The following is a 21,140-nucleotide window of genomic DNA, read 5'->3' as shown; positions in this document are numbered from 1 at the left end:
AGTGGGACCAGAAGACATCAGAGGTGTACTTGACTCGGTACCAGGTGATAGCTGCCTTTAGACCAAGGCTGGTGGGCTAGTAAAGAAGTTTCCATCAGCCAAGGCCAAAGGTGAAGCAGCTGGGATATTGAATGATCATTTTGGCTCTGATGGCACTTTTTGTATATCAGAGCCAGAGAAAATGCTGCCAAAAATGACCGTGACAGGCCTTTCCTCTTCCTTGGGTGACTGACATCATCCTTGGTATTAAAAAACAATGAAATTAAGATGCTCATTGATCGAGGTTGCACCCTCAACTTTCTCTTCACAAGATCAAGGAATGACACTAAAATTACTGTCTTGATGATGTTGCCAGAGGTGAGATCCTCCATCATTGAACAGACCAATTATATCTATGTGGATCTTACAAGATGCCATGCATTTGACAGATTCTGAGTTACACAGTGTCATCACTGTCAGGGTTTTGGTCATACATCTGAAAGGTGTTCTAGAAAATATGATTAACCTAAATGTGTTTTTTGTGCTGGAGCCCGTAAGTCAAAGGACTGTGGTAACAAAAATTCTCCCAAATGCATCAACTGCTCCTCCTTAACCCCTTTATCGCAGGGCGTCACTTTCGTGACGCTCGGGAGCAAGGGATCATACTGCGGGGCGTCACTTTTGTGATTCTGTGTTCTTTTTAATTCGCCCGGGCTTTCAAGTGGTAGCTTGTATCATCTATCAGTACTACCAGTGTCCAGCTATACTCAGTTCTGCTAATGTCACCTTTACTCCCATCCACTGTTGACAATTTAGCCATTTTTCTCCTGTCCTTGATTCCACCCCTGCTTACCTCCCCTCCATTACCCTCTCCTCCCGCCAGACCAGCTGCGCTGCGCAACACAAATGCTGGACAGATTTTTCCACTAATTTTATCCATTGAATTGTGCCCTTTCCCCTACTCTTATACAAGATAATATATAAAAGAAAGGGAAAAGCTAATTGATACTGCCATACATCTGGAATGGATTAATTATCATCTGGCAACACCTCACATGCACTCGTTTGCTAATTTTACCTGTTTATTTGCCCTTGAAATATGCTGTATGACCTGTTCTCATAATAAAAATATATATAAGGAAGGAAGGTATATATTAGCAGCTGTCACAACGCTGACATTGGCAGCCCTTCACTGCCCCTAGGCCACAGCATTCAGTTTACTGTCGTCTTTCAAGGTGAAACCATGTTGGATTCGCGCCTGTCCAATTCCGCTGCTTTTTAGCCCCATGCAAAGGGCCCTGTGACCTCTACCCCTGCTAAACCTCATGTGGAAAGGGGTAAAGGGCTAAGTGACTGCTGTGGAACGTGAACTGGCTAATTTATCAATGATAATGATGGACAGTGACTACAGTATTTCTGGTGACTCTAAAACAGTGCAAGTGGAATTGTAAATAATGTGTAAACAGCAAGTGAAAGCAATGAATGTAAATATAACTGAACAGTGGAAAATAGTTTTATAAGTTACCTCAAGTGACAGTTCATAACATAATGTAAATGAAATAGAAATGTAAATAATGTAAATAAAATAGAGAATGTAAATAGAAATGTAAATAAGTAGTAATATAAGAATATGAGTATATATACTAGGAGTAACGAAAGTGAAGGTTTCACTCGAGCATGTATGAATACTGAAAGTAATGAAAGTGAAAGTGAAAGATTCTCTCCATCGCTAGTACAGTATACAGGACGAGAAAGTGAATGCCTGGAGTGAACTAAACTACAAGTACTGAAAGAAACTTATAGATAAATACAGGGTATTGTATATATAAATAAGTGTAATAAAGTACTAGGAATATAAAGTGTGAGTGTATTTATAAAAAATAAATGACAGCTTCGCCTCAGAATACCATCGGGGAACCAGCACAGGAGGAAAGCTCGTATGCGCTCGTAATTTACGTTCCTTTCAGTGTGTGTGTGTGTGTGTGTGTGTGTGTGTGTTTTTTTTTTTTTTTTTAATATGGATTCCAAATTATTTGAAATTCATAGTATAGTGTTTGTAGTTATATTATCAGGCAGTGGTAACCATATTACGGGGTATCGGGAAGTTTTAAGTGGAGACTTCGTTACCCAGCTTCAGAAGTCTCCACAAGTCCTACGGTAGACGACGAAGGCTCAACAAACATCCCAGGGGAAAGCTGAAGGTATGTGCCATGTGCATATTTAATTTTAATATTCTAGGACTAATAACTGAGTTTTGGCAAATATTTTTAACCCCTTAACCACGGGCTTGTTTTGCTTTTTCTTGCGGCTCCTGCGGGCATATTTGTGCTCCGACAGACTCTCTAAAAATATTTGCCCAAAATCAGTTATTAGCCCTAGAATATTAAAAACTCATATGCTTATGGCACATACCTTCAGCTTTCTCCTGGGGTGTTTGTTGAGCCTTCGTCGAGTACCGTAGGACTTGTGGAGACCTCTGAAGTTGGGTAACGAAGTCTCCACTTTATACTTCCCGACAACCCGTAATATGATTACCATAGCCTGATATTATCACTAGAAACACTATTCTATGATTCTCAAATAGTTTGGAATCCATACTCCAAAAAAAAAAACACTGTGAAAGCAATGAAAATTACGAGGGCATATGACCTTCCCACTTGCGATCATTCACCGCTGGTGTTCTGTCATTTATTATTCATAAAAACACTCACAGTTTATATTTCTATTACTATATAACACTCATATATATATCTACAGTCTTTATCCATAAGTTTCTCTCAGTAATAGTAGTTTATTGTCACTGTAGGGATTCAATTTCTCTTTCAGTTAAATACGTAGCATTCACTTTCTCGTCCTGTATACGAGCATTGAGAGTGAATGTCACTTTCACCTTCACTCTCATAACTCATAGTGTTCATACATGCTAGAGTGAAACTTTCACTTTCATTACTCCTAGTATATATACTCGTATTCTTATAATACTACTCATTTACATTTCTATTTACGTTCTCTATTTTATTTAACCCGCGCCGTCCCGGCGACGTGAATTAACGCGGCAACATTGCAAGTTGCATAATTTTCACATTTTTCAAAATTCGCGCCTGATTTTTGTTTTGCCCGCCTACACAAGCCTCACCTACCCGCCGGCAGGCGGATAATCCCCTAGACCCAGATTAACCCCACCTGACCCTGTGATCCTCCACTTACCTGTCAGCAGTCACCCAGGTCAGACATGGCACGTCGTGGGCTGTCAGATGAGGAGATACAAGTCGCCCTGGATACCTTTACAGGGGATAGTGATTCCCCACTGGATGACGACACCCTCGATGTCGATTACATGCAGCCTGAGGAGGTTACCAGCAGCAGTGATGAGGAGGTCCCTTCCCCAAGGAAGGTCAAATACTGTATATAACATATAGGAGGGCAGGGGACGGCCAGCCTGCACCACGTGCTGCATCTAGGCAGCAACACATACCATCAGATGAGGACGAGGACGAGGAAGCTGTACATGGTGACGTATTTTCCTGGCTGGAGAAGGAAAAGATATCGCCACGTGGGACTGGGAGAGACGTCACGTCGCGACTGTTCCACGGATATGTTCCTTCTATGTGTTCTGTGGCAGGAAGTAGTGGTGTGGGGATGGTTAGGGCAGCAGAAAGTGAAAGTGTTGGGGCGGGAGAGCGCAGACAGATTCATGAAAGCGAGAGTGGTGTGGGGGAGGCAACACTCTCTCTCTCTCTCTCTCTCTCTCTCTCTCTCTCTATATATATATTAGGATAAGGCTTACTGTAAATCGTGTACTACTGTGAAAGCAAATGTCTAACATGGAAAAGGCCAGAATGTAATGTGAGAAGTACTATAAAGGGGGAGAAAATAAATTCAGAGGTGAAAAAATAATGACATGACATGATTTACCTACGTAAATTAGCGCTACTTCTATGCTAATTCTTTTCATAAAGCATGTACATCTGTAAAAGCAATTGTCTAACATGTAAATGGGTTATATGTTATAAGTAATCACAAAGGTGAAAAAATAGAATCTGAGTTGAAAAAAGCATGAAAGGTGTAGTTACTGTAAAGTTAGTAAGTTGAAAAAGAGTCTAAGTTGAAAGTCATAGAACATACAGTCAGTAATGGGGTGCTTTGGAGCCACCATTGAAGTGGTCGAGCCTGCCACTGACAGTGAACAGTCGCACTCTCATGAATCATTAATAATATATCTTTGTGTGGACTTATGATTCAAATTAATGTTTGTAATGTGTAGAGGAATTATTTTTTTCTCAAATAATTGAGAAGAAATGAAGGCAAACTACTTATTATTTTCATAGTAATACGTAAAAAATATTTATCCAGCTAGACTAGCATCAAATGAACTCCAAGATCCTCATTTATTTTGCATTAGTAGTCTTTTATTGTACTGAAAGAGGTGGAGTTACATTACTCACTATTGGCTGGAACGAAATACTTTGTAATTGCCCTCTTCAAGTCGATTACTAGCCAATATAAGTAAAAAATCGGTACGACGCTCGTAACATCCCAAATATCCAAGTGGCGCATGCGCATTGAAGGTACAGTCCCAGGGACAAGATAGACTCTGCTTTTGTTTACTAATATTGCGGCACCCAAGATTTTGTAATATTCACATTTGAGGACATCAAGATAATTTCAGAAAGGCTTGGATAAATATTTTTAAAGATCAGCTTCTAAGTAACTGCTCTATACTGCAAGATATTACCAAATTCTTCTGTTACTGTGCTTTCATTTCGCCAAAGATTTTGTGTGCATGTGGGACAAGGGGGATGTTATTGATAGTGAGGTGTGAGTTATGACTGTGTTCTACCATAAAGGAGGCCATTCTGAGTCTTTTTGTAGTACACCAGTCATGAAGTGTGTGTGGGAGTGTTAAGTCATCTGGGTAGGAAGCAGTGTGTACTTTGTGAGTGAAAGTGAAAAGCACATATTTTTATATATATACATATATTTTTCTATATATACTTATTATAGAGAATATATTCTATTCTGGATTGATTAGCCACTTTGAGAAATATATACATACTGTATATGACACTATATTATCCAAATTGTTTATTTTGTAATTTCATCATTCATAATCTGAGGAAATTGATGGCCACCCCTATTAATGCACAGGGGAACACAACAGTACGATCCTGACATCTCAGATTCTCAGCGTGCGTCCTCTCAACTTCAGTCCAGCCTTCCGACCTCTCTCAGAGCAGGCAAAAAATGACTGTTGACTGTTCCTGGATTTGGGACGGTTTGTCGAAATCGCTGACTGAAGGCGAATTTAGGCATTAATAAATTTAAGTTAGTAAATCATCTCAGAGGAGGAAAATATGACTTTCCTCTTTGAAACCATATATTAAGAGATACAAATCTACTCATTTCTAAAGAATTAACATAGAAAACATTAAATTATAAGGGATGAATGAGCTGACTAGTTGCTAGACTTGCCAGATTAGAATATTTTTACCTTTTTGTATGACTCATACAAATGAATAAGCTCTTGTTGTGTGTATTCATTGGAGAGTGTAAGTGGTTTTGTAAGTAGGAATGACATTAATCCTATCACAAGTGCACACAAACAAATGCAGCATATGATTCATGAGCATGCGTGTTCTACGACGTGTGTGGTAGGCTCGACCATGACGATTGTCAATTGTCTTCCACCCCATAAAGCACCCCATTCTGTTCACGGTGTAAGAGGAGTGGGAAATTCCCCAAGGGCTCTAAATTTAGCCACCAATTATGGGATAAGCTGTCTCCCAGTGTACCACCATCCCACCTCACTCTCTCTCTCTCTCTCTCTCTATTAGGATAAGGCTTACTGTAAATCGTGTACTACTGTGAAAGCAAATGTCTAACATGGAAAAGGCCAGAATGTAATGTGAGAAGTACTATAAAAGGGGAGAAAATAAATTCAGAGGTGAAAAAATGATGACATGACATGATTTACCTACGTAAATTAGCGCTACTTCTATGCTAATTCTTTTCATAAAGCATGTACTTCTGTAAAAGCAATTGTCTAACATGTAAATGGGTAATATGTTATGTTATAAGTAATCAAAAAAGTGAAAAAATAGAATCTGAGTTGAAAAAAGCATGAAAGACCAAGTTGTCACTTGGTAAATAAGCACTATTCTTATGCTAATTCTTTTCGTAAAGCAAGTACATCTATAAAAGTAACTGTATAACATGTAAGTGGGTTATATATGATAAGTAATCTAAAAGGTGGAAAAATAGAATCTGAGTTGAAAAAAGCATGAAATAAAATGATCTCACTTGGTAAATAAGCGCTACTTTTATGCTAATTCTTGCCATAATGCCTCAAAATATGTACAAACAATTATGTAAAGTTGAAAATGGTATGATGTTATTGTGGAAGTAATATGGAACATGAAAAAATACAATAGCTGATGAAATAACGATGTTTGTTATCCATCGGTGACATAATCGACCGATTTTGCTAGGGTCGCACAATGGTACATACTTTATTTCTCATTTTTTTCTGTATAAAACCCAATATACTTCTGGTATACATATTTCCAACATATGAATACATGATAATAAACGTATACTGAATCAGTTCAGAGTACCCGTGCCACCATAGAAAACGTACGGCGAAAAGACTACTCATAGAGCATGGCAGTACCTGTCAAACTTACGTGCTCCAGGTAAGCCATTTCTGGACCCAAGGGACACCTTTCTTTGTGATTTTCCTTGGTTTCTGACCAAAAGCGAATATTTGAGCAAAAAAAAAAATGGTCCAAAAAAGCCGGGACTGGGGCGGACCAAAGCTCAGAAAACGTCGGGATTGGGCGGGTTAAATTATATACATTTCAATTTTAATTACACTGTTATGCACTGTCACCTGAAGTAACTTATAAAACTATTTCCACTGTTCACATATATTTACATTCATTTCTTTCACTTGCTGTTTACACATTATTTGCAATTCCACTTGCCCTGTTTTACTCACCAGAAAGATTGTAGTCACTCTCTATTAATTGTCAGCTCTTTACCTCTTTCCACACGAGGTTTAGTAGGGGGTAGAGGTCACATGGCCCTTTGCATGGGGCTAAAAAGCAAAGGAAGTTAGCAGGAGCGAATCCGACGTACTTTCACCTTGAAAGATGACAGTAAACTGATAGTGGTGGGCCGGGGTGGCCTACCTAGGGAGAATGCATTACTGCCAACGTCAGCCTCTTGAGAGCTGCTAATATATAGCTGTGAAATGATTGGCAGGAAATCTAGACAATACATTATAAATTAGGTAGTTCCAGGTGAATGTAAATATCACTTAGGCTTCTCTTTTCCCTCCTTATATATTTTTTTTATTACGAGAATTGATTATACAGCATATTTCAAGGGGAAATAAACAGCGAAAATTAGCGAACGAGTGCACATGAGGTGTTGTCAGGTGATAATTAGTCAATTCCAGGTGTATGGCACTCTCACTTACCTTATTTCTATTTGGTATATATTATTTGGTATAAGAATAGGGCATAGGGCTTATTTCAATGGATGAAATCAGTGAAAAATTCCAGGGAAGATTTACTTAGCGTAGAATACAGTGTGGTGGCCTGCAATAATTAGGTAGTTCCAGGTGAATAGAAATATCACTTAGGCTTCTCCCTTCCTTTCTTATGTATATTTTTATTACGAGAATAGATTATACTGCATATTTCAAGGGGAAATAAACACCGAAAATTAGCGAACGAGTGCACGTGAGGTGTTGTAAGGTGATAATTAGCCAATTCCAGGTGTATGGCACTACCACTTACCTTATTTCTTTCTTGTATATATTATTTGGTAGAATAGGTCATAGGGCTTATTTCAATGGATGAAATCAGTGGAAAATTCCAGGGAAGATTTACTTAGTGTAGCATGGCCGGGCAGGCGAGAGGAGAGGGTAATGAAAGGGAGGTAGGGAGGGGAGTCAAGAACGGGGAGAAATGACTAAATTGTCAACAGTGAATGGGAGTACAGATGAGATTAGGAGTGCTGACTAATGTTGGACATTGGCAGTACTGATAGATGATACAAGCCACTACTTGAAAGCCTGGGCGAATTCAAAATAACACAGAATCGCAAAAGTGATGCCCCACGGTATGATCCCTTGCTCCCAAGCATCACAAAAGTGATGCCCCGCGGTTAAGGGGTTAAAAAAGTCAGTCGGAGCGCGATTATCCTCACGGGATGTGCAGGGAGCGCAAAAACAACCCCGTGGTGTAGGGGTTAAGGCATCAAGAAGCTGACACTAATTCACAGTCAGTTGCCCATTTTGGATCTAGTAGAGACTGTCCAATTGTGATTTCTCATATGCATAGATTGATTGAAAACACCAGTTTCGACCATTCAAAAAACTCTCTATGTCCTTCTTGAATCAGTTAAGGATGGGTCTTTTTAATTATTCGTTACATCCGTAATAAGATGAACTATATTAATGAAGCCCTAAATCAGTATGAGCTTGACATTTTGTGCGTGACTGAAACCTGGTTGTATGTCTGATATTAATATTACTCGTGGTGCTTTGCCTAAGACACATTGTATTATAAGTATTCCCAGACCTGCTGCTGACTATCCAGGAGGAGGTGTAGCACTCATCTACTCAGCAGCACTTGCAAACATTTCTCTCATAGACTCAGACCTGACCCCATCTTCATTTGAATTTATGGAAGTATTAATAAATTTCCATCAGAATATCTTTAGAATTGCAATTGTCTATCGACCAGGTCATCTGGGCACAGATCGAGGTTTTATGGAGGAGTTTGGGCGGTTTCTTGAAGTGTTTTCTCTTAAATTTGGAGGACTTCTTGTTTGTGGTGATTTCAATTATTGGGTTGACAGTCCGCAGTCAGAACTATTTTCTTCAGAATTCCTTGAGTTGATCATCCAGAATAAATTTTTCAATCATGTGAGTGATCTTACTCATGTCTCGGGATATGTCCTTGACTTGATCTTGTCCCCTGTTGGTTGCAGGTGCATATCGGATGTGGAGCTTGACTCAGTTGACCCCTTCATCTCTGGTCATGCTCTGCTTACTTTTAGTTTTCATATTCCGAAATCCCCTTCCTAAAAAAAAGGTCATCTATCAATCTATCTCTCTATTGCCAGACCCCATATTCCTGTAAGGGATGGCCATTTGACTTTGAGTTATTTGTTTTACGGGGAGGGGCACCACCAACCCACATGTAGACACGTAGGGAGCACATATGGTTTGTTTATATAGTTACCACCCAGCGTTGGAAATGGTTTCTTGGCTTACAGGAATCCATTTGGCTTGTCAGTCAGTGTAAAGCCACCTGTAAAGGAAGGAAAAGCAATAAGAAGTGAAAGAAAAGATGGAAGAAATAGGGAGAGAGGAAGGCAGGCACAGAAAAAGAATGATAAAGGCTAAGGAAGAAGTAGGCAGCACTACGTCAAGGGAGTGGATGATGGTCGCCACCACCTGCCACCAATATATATATATATATGTAATTCACTAACTCCGCCTGGTGGTTTAGTGGGTAATTATTGCGCTCCAGTCGGATGTGAAGGTTTCTATCCAAGGGGTGGTTGGGGTTGATTGCTTATGTAATGCCACTCAGGGATGATTGAGGCTGGTCACTCTCATCTTAATCGTCTTGACCAACTTCCTAGACCCGGGCTCTTACGCTTCTCATGGGGCAATGTAGGATTGGATGATGGATGGATGGATACACTAACTTAGTGTAGTGCTGCTCTCAGGTGTCTGCCCTTTCCTCTCCTCCATCCTTCTTTCCTTCCATCCTCTTGTCTTTTTTTTTTCATTCTTTTCTCGTCCTTCTGCCTATGGGTGACTACACCGCTGCTTCTGTCTTTCCTTCATTCTTTCTTCTTTTTCTGCCTGTGGGTGACTCTACGCTGAGTGACAAGCCAAATGGCTCCTGTGCACCAGGAAACCATTTACTATGCTGGATGGTAACCATATAACCAAATTTTGGCTTCTGGTGGTTAACTGGGTAATTATGGCGCTCCAGTTGGATTGAGCCAGTGAAGGTTTATATCCAAGGGATGATTAGGGTTTATTGCTAACATAGTGTCAATCACAGATGATTGAGGCTGGTTAAACTGATCTTAATTGTCAGGACCAACATGCCTAGCCCGGTTTCCTACACTCCTCATGGGGCTACGTAGGATTAATGAATGATGAATGAACATATATATATATATATATATATATATATATATATATATATATATATATCTCTACTTGGGTAGTGTGATGAGTAAGGATGGAGGTTTGGAGGGTGAAGTGCTTGAAAGGGTACAGCAGGGAAGAAAGGTTGCTGGTTCTTTGAAAGCAGTGATAAGAAACAGGGAAGTGAGCATGGAAGTGAAAAAGTTACTACATGACAGTATTGTGATACCAACTCTTACGTACGGAAGTGAAGCTTGGACGTTGTTGGAAGGACACAAGTCAAGAGTGAAAGCAGTGGAAATGAGTTATTTAAGAGGAGCCTATGGAGTCACATGGAGGGATAGGCTGACGAATGAGGATATAAAGGAGCGTTGTGGTGTGGATGTGGATGTGATAGGGAGCGTTATGAGGAACACACTGAGGTGGTTTGGCCATGTGGAGAGGATGGAGGGTGAAAGACTGACGAAGAGAGTGTATGTGAGTGAGGTGGAGGGGGGAAGAGGGAGGGGGAGGCCGAGGATGAGATGGAGGGATGGGGTGGAGAGGTATATGAGAGAGGGGGGTGTGAGTTGGGAGCAGGGCAGTGAAATGGCGGGGGACAGGGCGACTTGGAGGGGATTTGTTTGTGGCCACCCCAAACGGGATTGAGGCGTCTGGCGATAGATAGATAGATATATATATATACTGTAATATATTTCTTTAAGAACTGTGTCCCTGATATGTAATGATCTGATGCATTTATTTACAGTTGACTGGCTGGTGGGGAACATGGTGTCAGTGCGTGCAGGATCCATAGGCCATCTTCGTTATGTGATGAAAGACACCCTGCAACTGATCCCTCTCTACGGCCACTACTTCTATACGCATGGTTGTATCTACGTTAAACGTGGCAAATTCAATCAAGACAAGATGATCCGTTCCCTGTCCTACCTGAAGAACCCCAAAATACCGGTAAAGGAGTGATGTGATCCAAGTATTAATACATAATTCACCTAGCTGTCATCATTGATTTGCAGAATGATACAAAGTTTCTGCAGTCAGATTGCATCTCTTATACCGTACAACAAACCTTTGATTTATGATAGACGTGTTTTCCTCAGTTTTCCAAAGTAAAGTGATTCGTTGCATTGTGAATCCTATATTTTTACTGAACAAGTACAAAAAATATAAATGCATGAGTCATTCTTTGATCAGCTGGACCATACATGCACTGTCTAGCTGCTGCACACATCAATGTTCGATCACCAGTGCGTGTGATCGTATTTCTGCCTCTTGTATTTTTCGGTTATCATGCTTTGTTCTTTCATTTCAGCTCCTGTCACCACGCATAACTGTTATCAATGAATGTTGGGCAAGTACTTAATTAATTCCTTATTCATTCCATCCTGAAAGCAGCCATTATCCGCTTATCCGTTACTAAGTTAACATAATAATTCATCCTGGTTTTACTCACGTTCTACTGCACATAAACACATTTTTTTGTAAAAGAAAGGATACACAGAATGCACGTACTTGGTACCTGCACAGCAGTTTGCTGAATCTCATTATTCCACACTTTGTGAATGTTGTATTGTCTGTAAATATTGTCACTATGATGCTTCTCTTCACATGCTGTTTTGGTGAGAGCTGGATCGGTACAGTCATAAAAATAAGGGTACACAGAATGCACACACAAGTTACCTGCACAGCCATTCACTTGATCTCTTAGTTCTGCTCATTTTTCAGTGTTATATTGTCCTTTACCCCTCCAAGCTGGGCTATTTATAGCGCCATTGTTCACTCACCATGGGAATTTTCCTGTTAACTGCCTGTTTTCAAACCTTAATATCTCGGAAACTATAGCAGTTAGGGAAATAAATTAAAGGCCATATTACTCATCAGTTCTTCTTGTAAATGAAAGTATCCCCAGGACTGTAGGTCATTGCATTGATGAGTAATGACTTGAGGAAGAGGACTAATTTTTGTCACAAGATCAGCTCGTGTTTGTGCATCTGCCCACGACCCCAACTATGGCTTTGGTCTCACCAATGATAAGTTCTCCATTACTAGATAAACTAGACACAGTGGTGTCCAAGGCATGCCCTGTGATGCCATCACTGAGTCCTCTCCTTGGAAAGAAGCTTGGCAGGGGTGGATAAGGCAAAAGTCCACATGAGGCAGGAACAGAATCAGATGAGAATGGTTAACAAAAGATCGTCTTACACTTGGCAGAGTCACAGAGACGACTGAGGTATGGTTGGCTCAGCCGGTGGGAGTCCCTTCCTAGCTTTTGGTAACGAGACAAAGTGACAGCCACTTCAAACTGTGGTGCGAAAAAAAGTGTGGTTTCGACCAACACCCGGCTCTGCCCAGCAACCAATTTTTTGACAGTTCTGATTGACTCCTGGCAGTTAGGGGTTAAATATTGTGTGATATGCTACACTATGCTTCACTTGTTGTTTTGGAAGGGGATTTATCAGAACTGAGCACTGTTGCCTGTGCCCTTAACTGATGTAAGGCTGCAGTCTTGACCACGTGAAACCTGATTAATGCGGTCAGTGCCATTAAGTGATGCAACTCATGAAGTATGTTTCTCTTTTCTCACCTAATTAATCTTGAATGTCTAAATTTCATCATAAATACAAATACAATATGAGTAACTTGAATCAGTTCCTAACTTCTTTTATATAAATATGAATCATCACAAATGGAAGTGTTGTTACTTGAAGGTTCATAAATACAAATACAACATGAATAACTTGAATCAGTTCCTAACTTCTTTTATATAAATATGAATCATCACAAATGGAAGTATTGTTACTTGAAGGTTCATAAATACAAATACAATACGAGTAACTTGAATCAGTTCCTAACTTCTTATATATAAATATGAATCATCACTAATGGAAGTGTTGTTACTTGAAGGTTTACTGTACTTTATGTGCAGTAAAAGTCGTAACAGATTTTATTCAGCACATCAGTGTAGGATGTTAGTAAACTCAGACGTATCCGCACATTAGTGCAGGATATTCATTGGCTCAAACGTACAGAAATGGCAGTGATTAGGTGGATGTGTATGTTGTGTAGTGTGTCTTTGAATGCGAGGCCTGGGGGGGGGGGGGCTAGGTTTATGATGGAAGAGTTGAGAGGAAGGATTGGACTGGAGTGTATTGGTGTTGTGAAGAGGAGGGGTAGATTGAGATGGTTTGTGCATGTGGAGAGAATGAAGGATGACAGTTGGGTGTGGAAGGTGAGACGTGAACGTCGGGGATAGGGTTACAAGAGCCAGACTGGAAAAGACCCGGGATGGCATCACAGATCGCAACCTCAGGGATAAGGGACTGAATGGGGAGGCTGCCAGAGATTGAGCAATGTGGAGAGCCACCATTATGTGATCAAGGCTGACGTATGCAAGCAGTTTGGAGCCTTTACATTGTAAAGGTTACAATACAAAGATGAGCATGGAGGGCTGCAGTTAGGGGACCAAGGCTTATGCATGCAAGCATTTTGGAACCTTTATATATGAAGTGAACAAAATGTTATCACATGACTGAAAGTACATGGATTGGAACATGCTGTGTTTATAGAAAGTATATTAGAGGGTATGAATTACTGTGGTCTGAGATAAGTCTACTAAGTAGTGTAGCTCTGGACCCCTATACATCATAGAAGGTAATATGAGAAGTAGCTGTTAACCATTACCATATGGATTTTTTTTTTTTTCAGACCTGGTTGATTATTTTCCCAGAGGGAACTCGTTACTACCCAGGCACTCCGAAAGTCATTGAAAAATCTGAACAGTTTGCCAGAGATAATAACTTGAAAGTAAGTACAGTGCTTTATTTCTTAATAGAAGGTTTTGTTTTTCGTAATATAAACAGTTGTTTTTAAAATTATATACCATATACATGATATTGATCCATTTGTATTATTTACTTATAGAGTGAGAGACTATAGATGTGTCAGCTCGAGATGTATGTATATCAGGTTCAAGTTTGAGAAGGTGAAAGTGGCAGTGATTGCAGCGTATGCACCGTGTGATGACAGAAGCGATACAGAGAAAGACAGGTTTTGGGATGACGTGGATGACATGGTAGGAGAAATGCCTAGGAGTTATAAAGTGTTTGTAATGGGCAACATGAATAAGAGAGTAGCCACTGGTCCTGTGAATGATATAATGAGTAATAATGGAGTTAAGTTGAAATAAGAGCTGAATATATTGAGAGGAAGAGGCACATAAAGAGACTAGTGAAGAGGAAACAAGGAGGAGGCAAGTGGTAATCTAGGAAGGAAAATAAATTCAAATTACTCTGAAAATGGCAAGTTATTCTGGAAAGAGGTACAGAAATGTAGAAGTGACAGTGGAAAGAAATGTGGAAGTGTGAAGGATGTAAGTGGTAGATTCTTAACCCTTGGGGATGAAGCAAGGACCAGATGGAAAGAATATTTTGAAAGCCTAGTGAATGGGAATAGAGAGAGCAGAGTGGCAGTAAACATGATTGGTTTTGGGGGTGTGCAGAGAAGGAATGCGGTGCCAGGAAATGTAACACTCGCACAGGTGACAAACGCTGTGAAGTGGCTGAAGCATGGGAAAACAGCTAGGGTTGATGAGGTGTATGCAGAGATGCTTAAAGTGTAGTGGAGAGAGCAGAATGATGTGCTTGTTGGAGGTATGTAAGAAGGCATCGATGAGTGAAACTGTCCCAGCAGAGTGGAAAAAGGCTGTGATTGTACCCCAGTACTAAAATAAAGGTGAGCAAAGTAAGTGCAAGAATTATTGTGGCATAAGTTTATTGAGTGTGGTAGGGAAGGTATATGGAAGAATTATGATAAAGTAAGAGAGATATCGGAAGTCCTAATGAGTGATGAACAGGTTGGCTTTAGGAATGGCGGTGGATGTGTGGATTAATTACCAGTAATTGCAGTAAGACAGATAGTGGAGAAGGCTTGTGAGAAGTACTGTAAGGTGTTTACGGCATTCATGGATCTGGAAAAAGCATATGACAAAGTAGACAGAGAAGGACTGTGGAAGATTTTGTTCATGTCTAGTGTAGATGGTAGGCTGCAAGGTGCTGTCTAGAGTTTTTATGATGGTAGTGAAGCATGTGTAAGGGTAAATGGACATCTCAGTGAATGGTTCACGATTGGTGTGGGCATAAGACAAGGTTGTTTGATGTTCCTATGGTTGTTCAACTTGTACACAGATGGGGTGATGAGAGGAGTAAAAATACGAGTAATGGAGAGCGGGATGGCGTTGGTAATGTATGGTGATGGATGGAATATCTCCAATTTGTTGAATGGTGATGATGCAGTAGTAATTGCAAATACCCGAGAAGAACTTGTTAGACTAGTGCAGAATTTTGCTGATGTCCGTGAGTGTCTTGCTTTGAGAATAAATGTTGAAAAGAGTAAAGTGATGGTTATTGAGAGAGAAGGTGACTCCCAGTGTGGTGTTGCGGTGAACAGAGAGAGACTGGAGTTGGTGAGAGAGTTCAAATCTCAGGGTACAGTGATAGAAAAGAGAGGAGAATGTGCAAAAGAAGTGGACAGTAGAGTGACACAAGGAAGGAAAGTAGTTGGTGCTATGAAGGCCTTGATAAGAAACAGAGACTTGAGTGTTGCAGCTGGACGAGGCTTACTTGAAGGAGTGTTAGTGCCAACTTTAACATATGGAAGTGAGACTATGGTGTAGCATGAAAATGAAAAAGTCAGGAGTGAGAGCAGTGGTGATGGGACTGCTGAGGAATGTACACTCAATCCTCTTAAATCGCAGCAATTTGGGTCTGGACCACTGCCGTGATTTACGAATTCCGTGATTTATGAATAATAACTCATGTGAAAAATTAATTTGGGTCTGGACTTTGGCCAACCCACCCCCACAGCACCCTACCTACACCTGTCTAGGCACCATCAAACACAGACATACAAATTTAGGAATGTTCAGTGCATATTTTAAATAGAAATAAGCCATGTTATAGGATCTCACCTTAATCCTATGACGAAATTGCTTAAGTGAATGGAGTGGGGTGGTGTTGGGAAAAACTTAGAACCTCTCAGCACTTGTTCTTCCCAAACTCTTTCGCCAGCTTTGAAAACTTCTCTCCCTTCTCAACACGACGAATGAGCTCCAAACATTGACTGTACAACAACTGCGGCAGCTTCTTGACGCCATATTGCTTAGAGCGCTTCATCGGGGGGTCGGGAGGGGCCATGGCAGGTAGGAGGTGGGGGGAAGTTGCACAAAAAAGGCAGGTAACTCTCATACTCCACGGCGACGGTCTGTAGTGTGCGGACTGGTGGGACAAGAACAACAACAACATGGCGGCATTAGTATGCACATATGCCACCAGGGACGCTGGTGATTGATTGTTGGGTCACGATTTTCAGTTTGAATGCCGTGGTTTATGGTTCTCCTTAGAAAAGGCCCACTTGGGTGCCTAGATCCGCAATTTTCGTGACTTAACAGTGATTTAAGGTTGCCGGCCGTCTGACGGCCACCTAGCCGTGATTTATGAACATGCAATTTACGAGGATTGAGTGTATGTGGAGTACAGAGAGTGGGTAGGGTACGAAACAGTGTGATTCGTGAAAGATGTGGAGTGAGGAAGTCGGTGGACACCAGAATCGAAGAGAGTGTACTGAGATGGTATGGTCATGTGGAAGGAATGGATAACAATAGAGAGGTGAAAAAGGTATATCTGAGCGAATTTGAAGGAGGAAGGAGGCGAGGTAGCCAAGGAGAAGGTGGAGGGGTATGATGGATGAGTGAGTGAGGAAGAGATGTATGGAAGTCAGTGAGGCTAGGGGACTGACAAGAGATCGAGCTGGCTGGATGAACGTTGTGAGAAGAAGTGCATAATCAGGGATTTGGCACCCCATTTCAGCGTGACAGCATCTGGATTGATTGTATCAGATACGTTAATGTGAAGCTTCAGAATGTGGTGAATGATGAGTGAATTGAAGTGTGGCCCATTGGATTGGGCAGACTTAGTCTGGCTGGACATTGCTACTCCTTACCCTGCCCTAGGGTAGGAAAGGAGGTCTGGATGATAATGATAATGGAGTACCAAGAGAGAATGATAGTGGGAAGTGACTAATGGACATGTGTCAGGAAAGGAGGTTGTGCATGTGTAATTCATATTTCAAAAACAAAGATGCACATAAATATACATGGTATACAGGGAATGGGGATCGTGTTGAAAGGAGCCTGCATGCGTATGTGTTCATAGAGAAATCGATGCTGGAAAGTGTTGCTGATACAAGGGCAGTGAGAGAACGATGTGGAGGTTTGTCAGATCATATGATTGTGATATCCAGGATCAAGCTGAGAGGAGTGAGGTGGACCAAGAGAGAGAGAGAGGAGCAGTCAGGGAGAGAGAGTCAGAGTCGAGAAGCTGGGGATCAAAGAAATGGCAAGTGAATGCTGGGCCAAAATAGGGGTGGGCTTAGAACCAGTGATTTGGAATTAAATGGATCTGGACAGCATGTGGAATGCATATAAGAACTGTGTAGTTAGGATTAATAAAGAGGTGTGTGGTGTGGCAAGAGCATCAACAAAGAAGAAAGGTACGGCATGGTGGGATGAAGAGGTTAAGAGAGCAGTGGAGGAAAAGAAGAAGTGGCTAGAGTCAATACAGGATAGGGGTTCAGATGACTAGAAAATGTATATAATTAGAGCAAGAAGCACATAAAGAGACTAATGAAGAGGAAAAAGGAAGTGGTAAATGATGATCTTCAAAGAAAAGTGAATGCAGGTTACTCTGAAAATAGGATGTTTTTCCAGAAAGAGATGTGGAAGTGTAGAAGAGGCAGTGAAATGTGAAAGGGTGAAGGATGCACCGTAAGTGGTTAACTATTAACTAGTGGGGATGAAGTAAGGACCAGATGGAAAGAATTTTTTGAAAGTCTGATGGATGGGAATGGAGAGAGCAAAGCGACTGTTATCATGATTGGTTCTAGGGGTGTACAGAGAAGGAATGCAGTGCCAGTAAATGTGACACTTGCGTAGGTGACGAACGCTGTGAAGCTTCTGTAAAATGGGAAAGCAGCTGGAGTTGATGAGGTGTATGCAGAGATGATCAAGTGTAGTGGAGAGAGTGGAATGAAGTGGTTGTTGGAGCTATGTAAGAAGGCATGGATGAGTGAAACTGCCAGTAGGGTGGAAAAGGGCAATCTTTGCACCCCTGTACAAAAATAAAAGTGAGTGAAATGAGTGCAAGAATTATTGTGGCAAAAGTCTTTTGAGTGTTGTAGGGAAGGTATATGGAAGAACTATTACAGAGGAAAGTAAGAGAGATATCAGAAGGCCTTGTGAGTAACGAACAGGGTGGCTTTAGAAGTGGCAGAGGGTGTATGGATCAGATATTTATAGTGAGACAGATAGTTGAGAAGGCTTGTGAGAAGGACTATAAAGTGTTTATGGCATTTATGGCTCTGAAAAAAGCATACGACAAAGTAGCCAGAGAAGGATTGTTGAAGGTTTTGCACATGTGTGGTGTAAATGGTAAGCTGCTAGGTGCCATTAAGAGTTTTTATGATGGTAGTGAGGCATGTGTAAAGGTAAGTGGGCAATTAAGTGGATGGTTCGCGATCACTGTGGGCATACAGCAAGGTTGTGTGATGTCCCCGTGGTTGTTCAGTATATATATAGATATATATATATATATATATATATATGGATGGGGTAATAAGAGGAGTAAAAACACAAGTAATGGAGAGTGGGATGGGCTTGGTAATGAATGATGATGGATGTAATACCTGAAATCTGTTGTATGCTGATGATAATTGCAAATACTGCACAAGAGCTTAGTAGGCTAATGCAAAATTGTGTACATTTCTGTGGGCATTGTGCCTCGAGAGTATAGAAAAGAGTAAAGTGGTGGTTATTGAGAGAAGGTGACTCCCAGTGTGATGTTACAGGGAATGGAGAGAGACTGGAGTTGGGGAGAGTTCAAATACCTGGGTACAGTAATAGAAAAGAGAGGAAAATGTGCAAAAGAAGTGGAAAGTAGAGTGACACAAGGAAGGAAAGTAGCTGGTGGTATGAAAGCCTTGATAAGAAACAGAGGCTTGAGTGTTGTAGCAGCACGAGGCTTACATGAAGGAGTGTTAGTGCCAACTTCAACCAATGGGTGTGAGACTATAGTGTTGCATGAAAATGAAAAGTCAAAGAGTAAGAGCATTGGAGATGGGACTGCTGAGGAGTGTATGTGGAGTACAGGGAGTGCACAGAATACGGAGTGATGTGATTTATGAAAGATGCGGAGGGAGGAAGTCTGTGGACACCAGAATAGAAAAGAGTGTACTGAGATGGTATGATCATGTGGAGAGAATGGGTGACAATAGAAGGATGAAAAAGGTATATCTGAACGAATTTGAAGTTAGGAAAAGGTGAAGTAGGCCAAGAAGAAAGTGGAGGGGTATGGTGGATGATTGTGTGAAGAAGAGGGGTGTGGAAGTTGGCAAGGCTTTGAGACTGACAGGAGATCGAGCTGGTTAGATGAATTTTGTGTGAAGGGCATAGGCGGGGATTTTTGGTACCCCTTTTTAATGTGACAGCATTTGGACTGGCTCTATCAGATAGGTAAATGTAAAGCTACCTATTTTTTTTTTTTGTCAGATGGAGCCAGGATTTTGAGGGCTTGAATGATGTGTGAATAGAAGCATGGCCCATTGAAATGGGCATACTTTGGGTGTCTGGACACTGCAGCTTCTCATCCTGCCTTGTGGTGGGAAAGGAGGTCCAGATGATAATGATGATGTTTTGATTGTTTAGTCAGGGTAATTTGAACATTTGGAAATAGTTATATCATTGATGTTGTGTGGCTGATCAGGTGGTTTTGCATTAGACACTTAACATTATATCCTACTTTACCAACAGCGGCGTACTGAGGAGGGGGGGTGCCATGCGGCCATGGCCCCTCCCCCTTTTTGCAATATATATATATATATATATAAAATTTGTTATTAGTTAATTACAGTTGTCAAGGTGTTTGATCAAAATGTGAGCATTTGAATTTTAGTAGTGTAAGGTTATTGGAGAGACTGAATCATAACTCATTGGTACAGAGTACTTAAAAATGGCTTTAGAATATACTATGTTTATGTTGTATACCCATTCCATATGGCCTCAAAATGATCATAAAATTGGCCAAAATGCAAAATTTTCTCAGGGGATGCTCATGGCACCCCCACCCCACCCCACCCCCCAAAACCCCCTAGCTGTACGGGCTCGCTGCTCTCACCAAAGTCATGGGATGCACAGTTTAAAAAAAAAAAAAAAATCCCCCTTTTCAGCTTTCTGGGCACACCACTGTTTACCAAGATTTTGGGTAACGGCATTGTTTCTACATTCCTTAACAAGGATGAGTAATTAGTTTTGCTTATCATTGTTTTTATTAGATTTAGGTAGATTATGATTTTCATCACTTTTTAGACAACATTTATTTTCACATTTTCCTTTGATGTTTGCGTATGTGAATTGTGTAGGATGTTACGTTTATCCCTGTAGCAGCCGTCAGACCTGGCAGCAAGGAGAGATGGTGACAGAGGCAGTGTTGAGAACAGTGGCAACCAGCCAGTAAGAGTACCATAGTTTTTAACATGCACTATGTGGGGCCTTGTGGCATAGTCTTAACTTTCAGATTATACTACTGAAAATTAGCATCAGCAGAATGTCTTAATTAATTATTTTCATCCCCTGTTTTGTCTATAATTTTCTGCATTTCATTTTGTGTGGGTCATTCCTTCCCATAGTCTGCATATCCTCTTTACCTTCTCTTCTTACTCATATCTTTCCTATTTTCTCTCTCTGGCTCATGTAATCTTTCTAATGTCAGTCACCAAACTGAAGATGGAGACAGTCACTTTAATCATAATAATATCTTTTACCACATGTTTGTGAATAAAAGTTTGATGATCATCTGATTTTGAGCTTAACGCTGTCATACTCAGATGAACCACAGTGTGTAGTGAAATTCTGAAGCCCCCTCCCTTATTTACA

The 21,140-nt window shown here is 40.8% G+C and overlaps 1 protein-coding gene across 1 annotated transcript in view; it reads left to right on the top strand.

Moving 5' to 3' along the window:
- The window catches only part of LOC145406428 (1-acyl-sn-glycerol-3-phosphate acyltransferase epsilon-like), a gene marked incomplete at its 5' end in the record, with an annotated part of 172,538 nt that overhangs the window by 45,124 nt on the left and 106,274 nt on the right, over positions 1-21,140 (top strand). Inside the window, 2 exons of the mRNA XM_080277584.1 lie at positions 10,908-11,110; positions 13,865-13,963. Coding sequence (XP_080133710.1) covers positions 10,908-11,110; positions 13,865-13,963 — 302 coding nt within the window. The remainder of the gene's footprint in view (positions 1-10,907; positions 11,111-13,864; positions 13,964-21,140) is intronic.

Source organism: Coenobita brevimanus, chromosome 70, assembly GCF_032717465.1.
Source record: "Coenobita brevimanus isolate Jiangsu-jjx chromosome 70, ASM3271746v2, whole genome shotgun sequence".
Lineage (NCBI taxonomy): Eukaryota > Metazoa > Arthropoda > Malacostraca > Decapoda > Coenobitidae > Coenobita > Coenobita brevimanus.
Note: the sequence above shows the minus strand (reverse complement) of the source record. Positions and strands in the feature narration are given on the sequence as shown.